Raw genomic sequence first — 19,008 nt, forward strand, 5'->3', positions numbered from 1 at the left:
TCATTTACTTTCGACTAATCCTCTAAGAAGGGTGACAACCCTCGTAAAAATCTTATATATGTTTTTCAACAGGGGTTCAACGAATGACGTATCATTTGAAATGTCTTTTAATTCTACTTACGATGACGATTTTTTTCTTTTTTCTTTTTTTTTTTAATTCATTTGGAATTAATAATTCACGATAAAATGCATTTCGAAAATGATTCGTGTTTTTATTAAATTACAAAAGAAAAAAAGAATAAATGTTTATCACAGTTTATCACCAGTAATAAAATCTTTACAATCTTTTCTTTCGACATATTTAACATAAATAATATATATATATATATATATATATATATATATATATATATTAGTTCGTAGATATTATTAGGTAAATATTAGTCCTTCACGTAATTTCAGCCATAACGTAATTTCCTGTTTTCGTAGCTATCCTAACATGATAGGATATGAAAATGGAAATTCGAACTGTAAAAACATCGTGTTGTTTAAGGAAGACAAAGGGTTGGTTAAACAAAGTAAACTTTAAAATCCTCCGAAACGTATGTAACCTGAATATAGTTTACTTACGCGTATAAATCCGTACGAGTATTTAACTATATATATATATACGTAAATATGTAATACGTCTCGAAAGTTACGTATATACGTAAAACATATCAAAAATTTTTTGTTCGAGTGAATGAAACACTAAGAGAAAAATGCAGAATTAACGATTCTATCCAATCATTTGTTTCTTTGTCCCTTTTCGACCAAACAAACGATTCTTTACTTTTCAAAATACTGTATATTTCATACAGTGTATATTTTCCATGTATATTTCGCGCTTATGGAAATATACAAAGTATATACAACATACCTAAACATGTATCATTTAAACGTTATTTATTAATTATCATATATATAATTTTATCCATCCATATTTACACCTATATCATATATAACATTCTTTATTATTTAAAACATATAATGAGATATAATAATAAAAGATATAATAATTTAAAAGATATGAAAGATATAAAAGATATTTTTTATTATCATCGATAATACGTAAATTTGTATTATAATTATGATATAATTATTATTACAATACTTTCAAACGATAATTATTACGTTCGTAAAATTATCAATCCTTCGGAATATGATAACAATATCTTTTAATATATTCTTTTGATATTTTTTCGACTTGACAGAGAAAGAAAAAGGAAAAGGAGAAAAGAAAAAGGTAGAAAGAAGATGAAAGAAAGTGAAATTTTTATGAAAAATCAGAAGGATCCGTGCCAATGGATAAAAGACCTTGATATATACGATTAACCGATGAACATCGGCCATGATAAATAACGTTTCTATAAGCGGATTCGTTAAAATGTTTCAGCGTGTAAACGAAAACGTGGAAGTGGGTATACGAGGGTGGAGATGGGGGTGGAAGAGATATAAATAACATGTATTTCGTTGTTGACGTTCGCCCGACGAAATCGTAGAGCGAGCAAATTTTATCCTCGACTATTCGAATGTATCCAGATTGCTACTCTCGAAGATTTCACTGACGCATCGTATATATATATACGTATTGTATATATATATAATATATATATATTATGTGTATATGTAAGTATGTATATATAATATATATATGTTACATAAATATTATATATATATGTATGTGTATGTATATATTTACAACATATAGGTATATATATAAGTACGTAAATATATATGTAGATATATACATATATATATATATAAATTCATACATAGATACATAGATATATATGTATATATATGAGAGCTCGTCTGTCAAAGTTTTCGTGCTTCTATAAACGTTATCCTATTTTCAAAGCTTGCCAGGAATATCGTTGTACCATAATCTATCGTCCAACTTTAAGAAGAGAGACAGACAGAGGGGGAGTGAGAGAGAGAGAGAGAATTATCTAAGTCGAGATGAAAAGGAGAGAGAGAGAGAGAGAGAGAGAGAGAGAGAGATCGTCGTTTCTACGTCATGACTATCATCTTGACGCTTACTACACCATGTTGATTTAACGCGGACGGATAAATCCCGGTAACTGCTTTCTAATTGCAGCTTAACTCAACGAGATCTAATCAATTTATCACCAAGGTTAAGATTAAAGGGTTCAGTCGATCGTTCGTAGAAACTATTCGAGTCTTTGTCAACATTCGTATTAACCTCTCATTTACATATCTTGTTAATTATGAGTATCTATAAGCAATTAATTATTTCAAGTGATAAGTCTGAAACAGACACACACACACACACACACGTACATGACATGCACGTATATGTGTATCTGTGTGTCCTACTTTCGTTTATATTCCACGTTTGATTTAATGGTATATTACTGACTAATACCTATCCATATCGATCGATCATTTATCAAAGTTTTCAATGAAAAATATCGATAATTCAAAAGTTCTTATTCCTTTCGTATATAACTATATATTATTATTCTCTTTACATTCATCGCTACGTTCTCTAGCATATATTTGAAAACATCTTGATAAAATTTACGTGTAATTTGATTGAACTTTTTAATACCGATAGAAATTCTTCTTATAAGTTCGAGTTCTGATCGTTACTCAGTTATTATTTTCTATTGTGCGTTATTTCCCATTTCGTCGTTAAAATATTCTATGATAAAGTTCTGCCCGCGGAGATAACCTTTTAATACGCTTAAATATATAGATATTAATTTTTCTATATTACATATATATATATATATATATATATATATATATATATATATATAGTACATATAATATATAATATACATATGTATATATACATATTTATATATATATATATATATTTATATTTATTTCTATACGATGTATACATATAGAAATGATGTATATATACATACATACATATATATGAGTGTACCCTTTTAAATGCGACACGCTATATCAATTTTTGATTTTAAAACATTTAACACGATCGATGAATTCAAAATTTTTTTTTCTTCTTTTCTTTTTTATTATTATCATTTTTTTCTCTGTTTTTCATTCTTTTCTCCATATCGATATTTTCTGCTTCGCGAATTTCGTGAGGCTTGAAGTATTGATTTTTATATCAAAAAAAAAAGGAAAAAAGGAAAAGAAAAAAACTTGTTATGATTGTCGTATCTCGATAAACAGCGTTCTTTAAAAAATATTTGCGATACATATTACATTTTCTCCCCCTGTTCGATCCCCCATAATCATCGCAAACAAATCTGATAAGTTTTGTTCGAAAGATTTGTTTATGAAACTAATAGAACGGGATATATTTGAACCGTATTGTTTTAATCGAAACGAAACACCCTGTATTATATATTATTTCATTACTATTTTATAAGCATATATTTATATACTTACATATAATATGTATATATATATATAATAAAAAAAAAAACATTCAGTTTTATGATAAAACGTACAATGGCACGAGATCGTTTAGTTTCTTTTCTTTTCTTTCTTCTTTGTTTTTGTTTAGTTCTCTTTTAGTTTTCAATTCTTTCGCGAACTTTTCCCGACCGATGTGATTCGTTTCAATAAATCACGAATTTCACTATCCCATCTTTGACTTTTCTTTCATCTTCGTTCACGTCAGATACAAATGTTAAATTTTGACTACGAGTTGGAACAAAAAGAAGAGAAGAACAAAAATTCAGAAAGAAAAAGAAAACGAGCATGATTGATCTAACATAACTCTAATATTCTTGCAGTTTAACTTTTTAATTTCGAATTATAATACGTAGTACAAGATATACATTTGTATGTGTATCAATTTTTTCATTATATAATATATAAAAAATATGATGATCCTCGAAGATCATCTCGTAAATGAAATAATTATTATTCTTGATCGCTATGTATTTTCATTTACACTAAACTTACGTTAGTTTAAAATATCTTCTTTTTTTTTTTGATTTTATTGCATTTTAAATATTTACCAAGGGGGAAATAATCGTTTATACAGGGTGATACATTTAAACCGGACATATGTGTATCGTTGCGAAAGAACAGAATACAAATGGATTATATTTGGCTGGGATTTAGGAAATCCAGGAAATCTATGTTCACCCACGCACCGAATAAAATGAATCGGGTCTGTTGCGTACTATGTTAAACTATCACAATGCTTTTTATTATATTAACAACGTATGCTTCTTTCGAAATCATCAGTTATATTGGTATAGCGTCAGACAATCCGACGCCGTTTGACACCTTACTATTCTCTTGTAATGGATAGCGTTGGGTTGCGTCGGGTCGCGTGCCGATTCTCTCGGGTTCTCTTAAAATTTCTTGGCCAGAAATCAATTTATCTCTCGGTTATAAATTTTCGAAGCATAATAAATAATGTTAACGTTTTAAATTAGATTAGTGATAGTTTAAAGCGCCGACAAGTATTTGATTTCGATGATTTCAATTTTATTTATTTATTTGTTTATTTATTTATTTATTTGTTAGTAAGAGTTTAGAGCATTTCGAGGAGTTTATTTCGATAATTTGAATTTTATTTATTTATTTATTTATTTATTTATTTATTTATTTGTTAGTAAGAGTTTGAAACATTTCGAGTAGTTTATTTCGATAGTTCGTATTTTATTCATTTATTTCTTTATTTACTTACTTATTTTCCTATTCGTTTCTTTCTTTTTTTTTTAATTAAATCAATATATAGATAAGGATCAACATCGATAGTAATTATCATTAAATCGTACGTTAAATCCGGATTAATTCGTTCGAGTTTATTAATTCGAACGTTATTCGAACATGTTACGTACTTCATAGGACTACACACACACAAACACACAAATATTCATGACCCAGTTGTAGTTAATAAACCTCTGTCGATCCAAGTTTAAACCACTCCTAGTTAATTCGAGAGAATAATCGATTCGATGTTATTATCACGATGGTATTTCCTTTTTAGATTTCCAAGATGGTTCAAAGAAATTACGATTCACGGCTATGAAAGGAGAGATTCTCACAGTCCATCGAGATCATCGTCTAAATCCGTTTATATCTCGAATAAAGGGGAGTTGATAGGAGAAAAAGGAGGAGGGGTGGGACGAAAGAAGGTAGTGATTTTAGTTAGCAGTGTTTCTCAAATCTCCTTTACTGGAACATCAATTATATCGGGTCATTAAATTTAAATTGTTTTAATCTTTCAAATAAACTCATATAGTTATATCATAAAAATATGTTCTATTCCTTAAGAAATTATTATTGAATGAATTATGATTTAATCGATCGACTTTCGTTAGCAATGACAATTATAATCACTCGTAATCTTATAATTGACTATAGTCATCGGTAAAAACACAATCGCATAGCAATTTGATATTAGTCATTTGTAAACCGTGTTAATACCACTAACGCGAAAATAATATGCCTTTATATTCTTGATATATATATTTTTTTCGCTTTTTTCTTTTTCCTTTTCTTTTTTTTTTTTTTTTAGAAATTTGTTTCTTTTCATTATACTCCTACCTAAACTAAACTCGAACGTTTTCATTCGCTTATTACACGTTCCCGTAATTAGCTTATCGAACTGAAAAGAAATCTAATCGGAAAATATATAAGTTTCAATAGAAATAATAGTACAGATCCTTTTAACACTCCTAATTAGTTTCATTCGTAAACTTTAATAATTAAAAAAAAAAAAAGAAAAGGGAAAAGAACGAACTTAGAAACACATTATTTACGAACACATATTATTGAATCGGCTCGTTCTTTTTTCTTTTATGAAAAGAAAAAGGAAAAGAAATCAGTTGGAACGAGAAAAAAGAAATCTCTGGGACTTTATGAGAGGATGGGAATCCAAAAATGAAGAAAACAAAAAAAAAACAGTGATAAGTCAAAGACAAAGAGGAACAGACTATAAGTTATCTATATACAACCAAGAAAAAACGAACTCCATTGTTTTCCCATCAACAATATGTCACCCTTCTACAAAACGTAAATCACGAACGTGAATCACGTTCGTTTATTGTTAATGAAAAGCTCGAATCGTTCGCGACTTGATTCGCATTCGTAATTTTATAATTCACGATCTAGAGTGAAAACAAACAACAAAATAATATAGCCACATCGGACACAATCTGTTTTAATTTTGCCATACGAATCACGATTGAAAATCAAATCGCTTTTTTTTAATTCAGTTTTGATCGACTTCGTGATCGTCGATCGTAAAAGATGTTGTTGACGTCACAAACGATCTTATTCACGATTGGCGCGTGAATAACGCTTTCGTGATTCACGCCTCGTAATTCACTCGACAAGTATATCCTTTGTTTTTTCTTCGTACGATGCGAGTTTGTTGCTTTTTCTTTTTTTATTATTATTATTATTTTTTTTTATTATTATTTCTTCTCTTTTCTTTTTTATTTTCTCTCTTCTCAAGACGCTGTATCCTTTCTCTTTTTTTCGAACGATACGAGTTTCTTTTCGTTTTTTTATTTTTACTTTATTATTTTCTCTTTTTCTTTCTTTTTTTTTTTATTCTTATTTTTTATTTTTTTTTAATCAAACAACATAGCAATCTTTTACGATATCGCGAAAAACGACGACAAACATCTCGATACATACGTAATAATAAATTTCTATTTTTCTATATTTGCGTAAAAATCCCGATGGATAATGTCCTTCTAATTTCGAGTGAGGTAAATAAAACGAAAAGGAAGGGAAGGTAGATTATATTGTTTCAAGGATATTCAACCGCATCGAAACGTTAGTATTACTTAAGGGTGAAAGAGAAAGAGAGAAAAAAAAAGAGAGATAGAGAGAGAGAGAGAGAGAGAGAGAGAGAAAGAAAAAGAGAAAGAGAACAAGACAGAGATAAAAAGATAGAAAATAGAAAGAGAGAGAGAAAGAGAGAGAGATAGAAAGATAGAAAGATAGAAAATAGAAAGAGAGAGAGAGAGAGAAAGAGAAAATGAAGAGAAAACTTCGAAAGAGAAAGAAGCCGATTACTCTTCTTACGTGAACAAACAAGGACGAGAGTTTCATATAAAACGATAGCCGGTTGTTATTTTCTTTGATCGCTTCTCGTGACAATTTACGAAATAAATAAAAAAAAAAAAAAAAGTAGAAAAGGAAAGAAAAGAAAAAAGAAACAAATATACGACGAAAAAAGAAAACGAAAAAGAAACATTTTAACCATTTCTCGTGTAAGTACGATAGTTACAAAGAAGGTAAATGTAACGTATACGTGATACCCCTTACTATTCACCCTCTACCACCACCACTCATCCACCACCATCACTCTAGTTCCACCCCCATCTGTATTTATTATTATATGTAGGTACATACGTACGTACATGCGACATGCATAAGTTTTAGCTATACAGCGACATTGTTGTTGTTGTTGTTGTTGTTGTTGTTGTTATTGTTGTTGTTGTTTGTTGACTGAACATTATTCTTAGATTTTACGTCTACCTTCACGCAGAAAAATGAATTTTCTTTTTCTCTCTTTCTTTTGAAACTTTGAAATATCTCTCTGTAAGAGAGAATAAAACGAGTGCGAATATTTCTTTCTTTGTATTTTGTACTTTTTATTTATTCTTTTTATTTGTTTATTTATTTATTTATTTTTATAAAACCAATAGAAGCGATAGAAGATTTTAATCGTTCGTACATATCGATTTATCGATCACTACAGATCGATTACGTCTCTATTTTGTAGAACACTAATGCATTTTATGAAATGAAACAATGATATGATAACATTTGTTACTAATCAATGTAAGTACTTACTTACTTACTTACTTACTTACTTACTTACGTATGTATGAGTTACGTGAATTCGTGAAACGCTCTCATCCTCACGTATAATTCTTATTTACATATCGTATCTTTCTTTTCTTTTTTTTTCCCTTCGTTTTTTTCTTTTTATCATCTTTCTTTTTCTTTCCTCTCGTGTTTAGACATTTTCACATTCATGGACAAACGAATTGCGACGAGAGAATAATCCGACTAATCCGAACTAGTCGACGTTGAAGCCGCATATCGAAATCGACGGAATGGATTATCGAAGATGTACTTTATTTTTCCTTTTACTTTCTTTTTTATTTTTTATTCTTCTCTTTGCGTCGAAATTCGCGGAAATTCGTTATTCGCGTCTCTCTCGCTACTACCCTGTCCCTCCCCCAGCTCACCCTTCACAGCCTAGTCCCTCATAACCTCCCCTCAACGCTCGAAACCATTTATTTCGTGGCTTGGGATTGTACATGCGTGTGTTTTATATATATATATGTATATATGTGTATGTGTGTATAAGAGGAAAATCACTTTTCAATGTCGCAGCAGCGAAAGCGATATTCTAGCCGTTATACATAAATAGTAAAAAAAAAAAAAGAAAGAAAAAGAAAAAGAAAAGTAAAAAACGAAACCATAGGTTTGATAATATTGGAAAATATCGAAATATGAATATTATCGAATATAAGAGAAAATTGAAAGTAAAAATTCAAATCAAAATGATGCTGATAATGATGATGATGATGATGATAATAATAATAATAATGATGATGATGATGATGATGATGATGATGATGATGATGACGACGATGATGTTATTAATACTCTATCATCGAATAATTTTAATAGGCCTCGTATGCTTGTGTATATCGATTAATGTCGAAAAAAGGATCGAACGTAACGTTATCGTTATCTGACTGTTAGTTGAATGCCAGATCAAAAGGGATTAATTAAAAAGTCTATTGCGAGTTCATCGATTGCAATGAGAAGAGATATTCGTTACCACGTTAATCAAATCGCGAAGAAAGGAATAAAAAAGGTTTCGAAGGAATTGAATAGTTGATCAAGTGATCCATAGAAAGATGCTTGCTTATCGCCATCGTTACGATATAAATTTGTTTATTTTTTTTTTTCTTTCTTTCTTTTACAACTATCGAAATTTAAAAAAATAGATATGAATGATTTCAATTGATACGATTCTTTGAAGATCCCCAATTGTTTCCAATTACGATGTTATTCGATCGGGATGAATTGATCGTGAATAGGGTAGTTTGATCGGAATAGAAATCAAATAAAATAAAATAATAATAAATGGAAAAAAAGAGAAGAAGAAAGAGAAAGGAAGAGAGAGGGAGAGAGAGAGAGAAAAAAATATATATATATATAAATTAAATTGATCCATCGAATATAAAAAGTACGAACGATGTTATTAACCTTCATCTTATTTCTTTATGTTTCATTCTCTCTCTCTTCTTTTCTCTTTACTTACGATGACTTGAAACGGCTTCGACGAGACGTTTATCGTCAAAGACGATAATTGAAGTAGACGTATTTGCAGGAAGCCTTTCAAAGCTGTCTTGCTATATGAGTTACATACAGTAAGAAAGTAAGAAAGAGAGAGAAAGAGAAAAGGAAAGAAAGAGAAACAGAAAGAGAAAAAGAAAAAGAAAATATCTAAAGAGGGGTAAAGAATGGTGGTGGTGGTGGTGATGGTGGTAGTGATGGGGTTAGGAGGAGTCATAGGAAAGACGAGAGAAAGACAACCGATTATTTCCCCTCAGTACGTCATTTATCATCGAGAACTGGCGTCCAGCAGCCGTAATGTTTTACTCGAATGTCGCAATATAGTAATGTACAAGACGTACAAGTAGAAAAGGATAATGGACGATAGAAATACATACATAGATACGTACATACATTCATATATATCTACGTATACACGTACATGTATACATATATATTTACGTGAAACTACATTTCCTTCTCTGGTCCACTACCCCCCTTTCCACCCCTTGTAAACCTCTGTAAACCGTCGTAAAACTCGTCGTAGCTATAACTCTTGGGAAGTGGGTGGATCATCGTTGTCGAATATCAAAAAGTCTATCGGAATAATCTTCCTACTGAATATGGTTTAAGGAAGAAGTAAGTACATACTTACTTACTTATTTACTTACTTACTTACTTACTTATTTACTTACTTGCTTAGTTAGTTAGTTAGTTAGTTATTTAGTTTCTTAGATACTTACTTACTGTGATCGATTTCGGAATCCTTCTTACGATAATATGTAATATTATTCAATCGTATCGCGAATTAATCTGGCCTATCGATTATTGAACGAATTTTTATCTATATACATAAGAGTCCTATATAACTCAATGAGATCGAGATAATAAAAGAGAGAGAGGAGTACTTGGGAAGAGATAAAGCAAAGGAGAGTAAGGATAGGTCAGTATCGTAATACTTTTTTGTTTTTTCTCTTTTTCTTTTTTCCAACCTGCGATTGATTTATTTTTTCTTACTAATAAAATTCTTCTTCAAGGAAAAATCTTTACTAATAAACTATAATAATGAGAATTGATGATATTTACTGTCACACGTAAAATATTATTATTATAGTATACATATTGATTATCGTCAACCATGACGTACATAATTAAAAATGTTTCAATGAAAAATATCTTTCTAATAGTATTTTCCTCTAACAGTTAGTACTACCTTTCTTTTTTATCGAACTAATCATGTATTTAACAATCTCATTAATTCAGATTATCAGGCGATAACAAAAAAATATATGTACATACATTTAAAAAGTTCAATATATACATAAGTATCTGCTGATTGATAATATTAATCTCCACCATTTCATTGTTTTTTCTTTTTTCACTTGTTTTACTTTCTACTCGAAAGATTTCATGATATTTCGTATGAACTATCGTGTTACTATGCTACACGAAATTGGTACTTCATATGCTATGATGTGTGCCAGATTCATAGAAACCGTACTACCATCGCCCCATTATGGTACACGTATCATGAGAACATAGAACATGAATCGCGTATCACAAATCATGATCATAAATCACTCAATCAATGCATTTCTAGTGCAAGCAACTTCACAATTTCCTTCCATCTCGATTGTACATCTTCTCTGAAGAGAGAAAGAGAAAGAGAGAGAGAGAGAGAAAGAGAAAGAGAGAGAGAGAGAGAGAGAGAGAGAGAGAGAGAGAGAGAGAGAGACAGAATGAACAAACACGATCGCTATGTAGTCTACTTTATAGCTTGTATATCCGTAAATAAAATACTCTAAACTATCCTTCGGATATCTAAAACAAAAAAAAAGAAAATTAAAATAAGAAAAAAAAAAGAACAATTATAAAAAATTGTTCACGTCGAACGGAAAAAAAATATATATTCGAAAGAAGTTATCTCGATATGAAATTACGAAACGCACGTCTGTCAAGGCTTTCATATATATATATATTTTTTTTTTCTTTTTTTTTAACAATTTAAATCGTCATTACATTCGTTCGTTCGTAATAGAGATAATTCGAATAATGTATATATATATATATTTTTCGAATATTCGAATATATATATATATTTTTTTTTCTTTTTTAAATCGAAGGATTAGTTATCAAAGCGATTTAAAACGCGAATTTAGCAATACTACGTACGCTTTACGAGAAATTCCGTGACACGGAAACGTTTGTCTTCGTTCGTTTAACGTCGACTACACGAAATCGTTTACGAGCTTGATTTCGTTTGATTCTCTTGGTTTTATAGTCGGCCAGATCCGTTCGAAGCTACAACATTAAAACAACGTTCTACTTACCTATCCGCATTACGACGATTGTTGGTTTAATGTAACGATATTTACGAGGTATCAATGCAACGTAATATCGGTCGTGACCTCTTTATTCTCTTATCGATGTCTATCTCTCTGAAGATTGCATAATCACGATTATAACGAGCATCACGACGATATCCTGTTACATACTTACATCGATGTAACGTTACAATTATTTTTAACGTTTGTTTTCGAGTCTTTAAAAATGTTTCGAGATATAAAACTAAATTTTAATATCGATTCGACGAAACGCATATGTGTCAGAAATGATTTATGAAATTTTTGTCGAACGATCAATGAGTGCGATTTGATTTCAATGAAGATTGAATCTTTGTTCTTTTTCTTTTTCTTTTTTTTTTGTTGTTGCTTTTTTTGACGAATGACCTCCCACCGAAATATATTCTACGTCATCGGAGCTTTCTCGTTGAATCGTATTATAAATTTCGTATAAATAAATTTTCTTATTAGAACTTCGTCGTAATGACAATGATCTTTATTCGAGTCGATCATGCGCGTATGATACGTTTTGTAATATTATTAAATAAGTTCCTTCCTTTGTAAAAGTTTACGAAAGCATCGGTTACGGCATAAAAATTTTTTTAGAACACTGACAAATGAAACAATTAAAAATGTCCGAACGAGGACGACGGCTACGACGACGACGAAACGTTCAAATGTCTCTTCTCTTGAAATTTAATTTACGAGGGATTCGTACAACCGTTTTTATGATTATTTCTAAAGAAATTAAAAAAAAAAAAAAAAGGAAAAAGAAAAATGAAATTGAAAAGGATTAAAAAACAAAAAGAGAGAGAGAGAGAGAGAAAGAAAAGAGAGAAAAAAAAGGAACAACCGATTTCGGCAATTATTATATTACAACGTATGTTTCTTTTTCTCTTTATTCCCTCTTCCCTATTATATCTAATTATTATAATAATTTAATAAATACGATACGCTCGATCTTCCTTTGAAACGTTGCAAAATTCTTCCGAGCGAGTGCACTTTTTTCACCATGGGGATTTTCAATTCGTGATATTACAAAATACGAGGTAACTTTATCCCCCGAAATTAAATATTTCGTTATCGCGCAAATATTTCGAAGTAACTTTATTATCATCTCTTACGCTTGCGGTTGAGCGTAAACGAAAAAAAAAAAAAGAAAAAAAAAAGAACGAAAGAGAGCAAAAAAAAAAAAAGAAAGGAAAAGAAAAGAAGAAAGAAAATAAGAGAAAGTAAACTTCTCCGAAGCTGTAAGAAATTTTTATCATAACGTTAAACAAAAAAAAAAGAAAAAGAAAATAAAAGAAAAGCTCACGAAGACGGTGTATCTACTTAGTTTCAATGATACCGATATAGATCTGCTCGAGCTACGAGATTTTTTTTATAATTCAATCTCACGAACAATAATAAGAAAGACAATCGAGAACAGACTCGATAGAGTAAGGAAAGACAGAAAAAAAAGAAAGTTAAGATCGGTGCGACTTCGTTCGACCAGAGGTGAGAGGGTAGAGGGTGGATTGGGGTGGAAAAGGGGTTGGATGGACGATCGATCGAGGTGAAAAACTCAGTGCCGTTCTTTCTTTCTTTCTTTCTTTCTTTCTTTCTTTCTTTCTTTCTTTCTTTCTATCTTTTTATCTTTCTCCATTCTATTTTATTTTACTCTTTCTCGTTCTTACAAGGGATACGGAAAACTTTAAACCCAGAAGGGATAGGATTCGCTACAAAGAACGTATTGGAGCAAGTTCATGATAACTATGTAGTTATCTATGTATCTAGAAAAGTATGTAGAACCCAACTAGTAGAGAAACACAAAGAGAAAAAAAGAGGGAGAGAGAAAGGAGTGAAAGAAAAAGAAAAAGAAAAAAAAGGAAAGAGGAAAAGGATATGAAAAGAATAAAAAAAGAGGAAAATGACCGATCGAAGATAAAAAGTCGCATTGATTTAGTCCATATTTTCTCGTTCTTATAATATCACGATAAAGATACGCTATGTTCGGTTGTGAATGTAATATTAATTCTACTTGTTTTTATTTCTCTCCCCCTCTCTCTCTCTCTCTCTCTCTCTTTCTTTGTATGTGTCTCTTTGTCTCTCTTCTCTGTCTTTTTTCTCTGGAAAAAAACATCAGGAGTGGTACAATGAAACGAGATGGCTATGATAAAGTTAAAAGAAGGATAACGAATTCGACGATATGGAAAAAAAATATGATCGAAGATGAAACATCGTATTAATTTATCCACATTGTTTTTTTCCTATTTATAATATTACGATAAAGTTATACTTTATCTCTGAATGTAAATAATACTATGTTTTTTTCTATCTTTTTTTATCCACTCCTTCTCTCTCTATATATACATATATATATATATATATATGTTTGTATGTATGTATGTATATATCCGCGTATGTTTTTCTTCCTTAAAAAAAAAAAAAAAAAGAGAGAGAGAGAGAGAAAAAGAAAAAAGATATCTTTAGAATGAAATGAGGTGAAAATGATAAAGTTAAAAGAAGGATGATGTGCAACGAAAATATGAAAAAATATTTTTCTTTTCCTGTGATATTACCACGGAGTTACATTTGTTGTTCTTTATTTGTGAATGCTATAATACTTTTTTATACTTTTTATCTTTCTTGTTCTCTCTCTCCCTCTCTCTCTCTCTCTCTTTTTCTCTCTTTCTCTCTCTTTATCCATCATTTCTTCTTCGAAAAAGAAAAAGAAAGGGAATACAAATCTTCGAAACGAAATAAGAGTGAGAATGATAAATTTAAAAAGGATAACGTGCGACGAGGATATCAAACAAAAAAACAAAAAAGATGCAATCGAAGATAAAAAAAATCGCATTGATTCATCCATATTTTGCTCTCCCTGTGATATCACGACGAAGTTACTATACTCGTTATCGTTTATCTCTGCTTACAAAAATACTTCTATTTGTTTCCCTCTCTCTCTCTCTCTCTTTATCTCTCTATCTCTTTCTCGCTTTTCCCCCAAAATAAAGAAAAATACAAAGAAAATACAATTCTTTAAAATTCGATGTGTTGAGAATGACAGAATTAAAAAAAGCATAAAGTGCATCGAAGATGTAGAAAGAGAGTGCAATCGAAGATAAAAAATCGCATTAATTTATTCATACTTCTTCGTTCCTATAATACTACGTTGAATTTACACTCGTTATCGTTTATCTCTGAATACGAAAATACTTCTATTTGTTTCCTTCTCTGTCTCTCTCTCTCTCTCTCTCTCTTTCCCTCTCTCACTCTCTATCTCTTTTCTCCCAAAATAAAAAAAAAAAAGGAAGAAAATACAATTCTTCGCATACATTGATATTGCAGAATGCAATGTATTGAGAATGATAAAGTTAAAAAAAGGATAATTTGCAAGGAAGATGTAGAAAAAGAGTGCAATCGAAGATAAAAAATCGCATTAATTTATTCATACTTTTTCGTTCCTATAATACCAAGTAGAATTTACACTCGTTATCGTTTATCTGTGAATACGAAAATACTTCTATTTGTTTCTCTCTCTCTCTCTCTCTCTCTATCTATCTATCTATCTATCTTTATCTCTCTTTTTCTTTCTCTATCTTTCTCTGTCTCTTTCTCCCTCATTTTATCCGACAATAAAAGAAAAAACAAAACAAAAAAAAAAAGGAAAGGAAAATACAGAAAAGAAAATACAGATCAAAGTTAGAGAAGTGTTGGTGGGCTGATCGCGAGAGTTGGCAAGGGTGAATAAGGGGTTGAAGAAGAAGATAATGGAGGGATGGTACACGTTAGAAAGAAACGAGGTGAGAATGGCAGAGTTAAGGGATATAACGTGCGTTTAGGACGCAACGAATTCGAAATGAAGACGTGAATGTGTGGAATAAAGAAAGGAAGAATGGGCGGTAAAGTGGGCGGAGTGAATGAGTGAGTGAGTGGGTGGGTGGGTAGGTAGGTGGGTGGGTGAACGAGTAAATGGGTGAATGAGTGAATGGGTGAGTGGGTGAATGGGTGAATGGGTGAGTGGGCGAATGGATGAGTGGGGGTGATCGTGTGTACTTATGTCTATCTCTACGTATGTTTGTGCGTGTGTATGTAAATAGATGCGTTTGTGCATTAGTAGTAGTAGTAGTAGTAGTAGTAGTAGTAGTAGTAGTTGTGTGCGAGATGAAACGCGAAAGCTTTCCCAGAATAATTGAACGTGGCTCGTCCCGATCGATAGTTCCTTTTCCGGTTGGAGTGTGCCGTTGGTAGGTGAGAGAGAAAAGGAGGTTGTTGGCGTTGGTTGTCGTTGGCACTGTTCCTTTTTCTTCTTCTTCTTCTTCTTCATCTTCTTCTTCATCTTCTTCTTTATCTTCTTTTTCTTCTTCTTCGTCTTCTTCTTTATCTTCTTTTTCTTCTTCTTGATCTTCTTTATCTTCTTCTTCTTCTTCTTCTTTTTAGTCGGTCGACGAGTGACTCGTACGAAACACGCGGGAAAAATAGGAAAAAGATAAAAGAAAAAAAAAGAAAGAAGAGAAAAGCTTTGGTCCACGGTAATATCATACTAGTCGCGTAGTTCTCTACGTCGTTGTCGTCTTTTCTTTCAACTCGTTTGGTTTTCATTTCCTAGCACGGATAAAACAGATATCTTGACTTATCTTCGCGACAAGCTTCGAGAATCTCTTCTGTTTTATACTTGTTGTTTTTCTCTCTTTTCCTTTTTTTTCTATTTTTTCTTTCCTCTATTTTGTTTTATCTATCTCTTGAAAACTTGAATTTCTTTCTTTCTTATTATTGTAAATCGATCGGTGCATAACTTGAACTTACGATGTTAACGTTTCGTTCGATTTACTTCCCATATACCAATAAATGATTTCGATTTATTTTTATTTAAGAATTTTTCTGTGTATATCGTAAATTAATTTCTAAATGAAATGTATCCATGAAATATCTATATGATATAAAAATTAATTAATTTTATATATATATATATATACACATATGTATGTATATAATTAATTAATTTTATATTTTTTATTGCAAGACAATGTTATGAAAAACGATAAGATCGAACGCGAACATATTTCTTTTCTTTCTTTCTTTTTTTTTTTTTTTTAAACCTCGAGAGAGAATATGAGAGAGAAAGAAAGAGAGTGATGAAATCTCAATGGAAAAGTTTTCAAGTCCAAAAAAGTAAACGAAAAGTATTATTGGTTAAAAGCTTACCTGGCCTTTAGCGACTACACACACACACACACACACACACACACAAAACACACAACCCGATAGATTTTGAACTAGACCAGCGAAGTTTAAAATACATACCCGATTTTTGCGTTAAAAGGTCGATGCTTTTATATAGTTCGTAGCAAACAAAGTACGAAGGGAAACGAGAGAGTGAGATAGGGGTGGAAGGAAGGGAGAGGAAGAGGGAGAAACAATACTATAGAGAGGGAGAAAACAATTAATTAATATTATCACGCGTATTGTTATCGACGTTACGGATTTCATAGTACGTTATCGTTATTGAATTAGAACGTTCTCCGAAAGCCGAGAACCATAGCTAACCATTTTGTAACTGTTTACATTATTTTCGTAAACACGAATCAATCGAATATTGCTATATCGAAGTATTGGAAATTAACTTATTCGGGTTCATTGTACGTTTGATCATTTAGCAAGAAAGAAGTTTCATTTGCATTATCAATAAAATCGAAAGATTACTGACTAGCAAAAGTAGTAATAATAATAATAATCATTGTAGTTATTATTATTATTATTGATTATTATTTTATAGATTAATAATAATAAAATAATAATGAATAATATGGATATACGATAGTATGCAATAATAAAATAATAATAATAATATTATTATAATTATTACTATAATTACTATTGTTATTATCATCCTCTTTTTGTGATTTATAAAATCGATAAAAGATATATCGACGTTTTGTATGTCGTATCATTAAGTTCTGATAAATTCGTTTGTATATCAAACGTTTATAAAAAAAAAAAAACAATTAAAAAAAAAAGAAAGTGTAACCGAGATATGGTAATAAAGAAATTCGATATAAAGAAATTTGCAACGAACGATAAGATACCGATCGAACCAATTTAATCGTCGTTAACCACTGTAACTACATTACCGACATTAACTTCTGTTTTGCAGTGCCGTCGATATGGTAGGAAGCAGCACCAAATCCGAATCGACGTTGCTGACCAGCGCTACTCGAGAGGATGCCGGCGTTGAGGTCGAGGTCGGCATTTGCAGAAGCTCATCCTACACGATACTTCCTGTTGAGAGCTGTCTACATCGTAACATAACCGATGAGGCCGTACGAAATTCGATCGATCGTCTCGCAGGATCGATCATTGGCAATCACATCGAAGAACTCGACGAACTCGATAATCCGAGAATCGATCGTGCCGATCTCCTGTCGAAACGTTTCTCCAAACTCGCAGGTGCTTTTAGGGCTCACCTATCAGGCAAAACTACCGGACACCATGGAAGTTGGCTGATAGAAACTCGCAGACGATGCTTGAAGATGTGCAGTAAGTTCAACAATCGTCGACCTTTTCTATTCGAATAAACCGGAAAAAAACAATCTCCACGGAGAATCGTGATATCTTCTCGAAACGTGATTCGATTAGATTGATTATTATTATTATTATTATCATCGTACGAAAAATCGTTTATTATTTTTCGTCTATCGTTATCCGAAACGGCTACTTTTCATCGAATTTAGTTATCAAAGAAAAAAAGGAAAAAAATTGAAAGATCTCCGATAGAGAACGAATTTTTATGGGGATACATGATGGTTTAGGCGGAAGGGGAATATTCTTTTGTTACTCTATCTTCTTTTTTTCTTTCCTTTTCTCGAACCTCGCGAGTTTAACACGTTTATCGTGGTAAACGTACGTATATTATTTTTTATCGTCGTAATCTTATAATTAATCTTCTTTCTTATCGTCGATCGTTGAGTACTCGTTAACCGATCTAAAATAATTAAATCTATAAAAGAGATCTATGTAGATCGTATTTACTCGATAAATTCTTTTATTATGATTTTTCTATTCGCTCGACTCGCGTAAATTATATTATTACGAAAGTTCGTTTTTATATGTCGTTTTCGCGTGTTTAATGTCGTAATGCTTTGGTTTCATTGGTGCACGTATTCGTTCGTCGACGTCGCGACACATTAGCAATTTTTATGCGAAATTCTTAGCCTGTGTTGTGTCGAGTATTATAGCGATGGCGCACGAGTAACTTCTTTCACATCGGAACAGTGACGCTTTTCTGGAATTTCTACTGAACGGTAAGTTGTCTTTTTCACGGATCCTCCTACGGCTATGTGCATCCAAGGATCGGCCAGGTTTTGATACTTTAATATAAAACGTAGAATAGAATTTGACGATACTCAAAAGAACGAGTAAAATC

At 31.2% G+C, this 19,008-nt stretch overlaps 1 protein-coding gene across 14 annotated transcripts in view; it reads left to right on the forward strand.

Moving 5' to 3' along the window:
* The window catches only part of LOC127071501 (growth factor receptor-bound protein 14-like), a 423,968-nt gene that overhangs the window by 94,545 nt on the left and 310,415 nt on the right, over positions 1–19,008 (forward strand). For 11 of the 14 annotated variants that reach the window (XM_051010818.1, XM_051010828.1, XM_051010817.1 and 8 more), the window contains one exon: positions 17,740–18,122. In XM_051010818.1, coding sequence (XP_050866775.1) covers positions 17,740–18,122 — 383 coding nt within the window. Of the gene's footprint in view, positions 1–4,958; positions 5,082–17,739; positions 18,123–18,857; positions 18,887–19,008 lie in introns of those variants that run through there. The other 3 variants (XM_051010830.1, XM_051010835.1, XM_051010834.1) reach the window with 3 other exon arrangements.

The sequence above is a fragment of the Vespula vulgaris genome, chromosome 22 (genome assembly GCF_905475345.1).
Source record: "Vespula vulgaris chromosome 22, iyVesVulg1.1, whole genome shotgun sequence".
In the NCBI taxonomy this organism is placed as follows: Eukaryota; Metazoa; Arthropoda; class Insecta; order Hymenoptera; family Vespidae; genus Vespula; species Vespula vulgaris.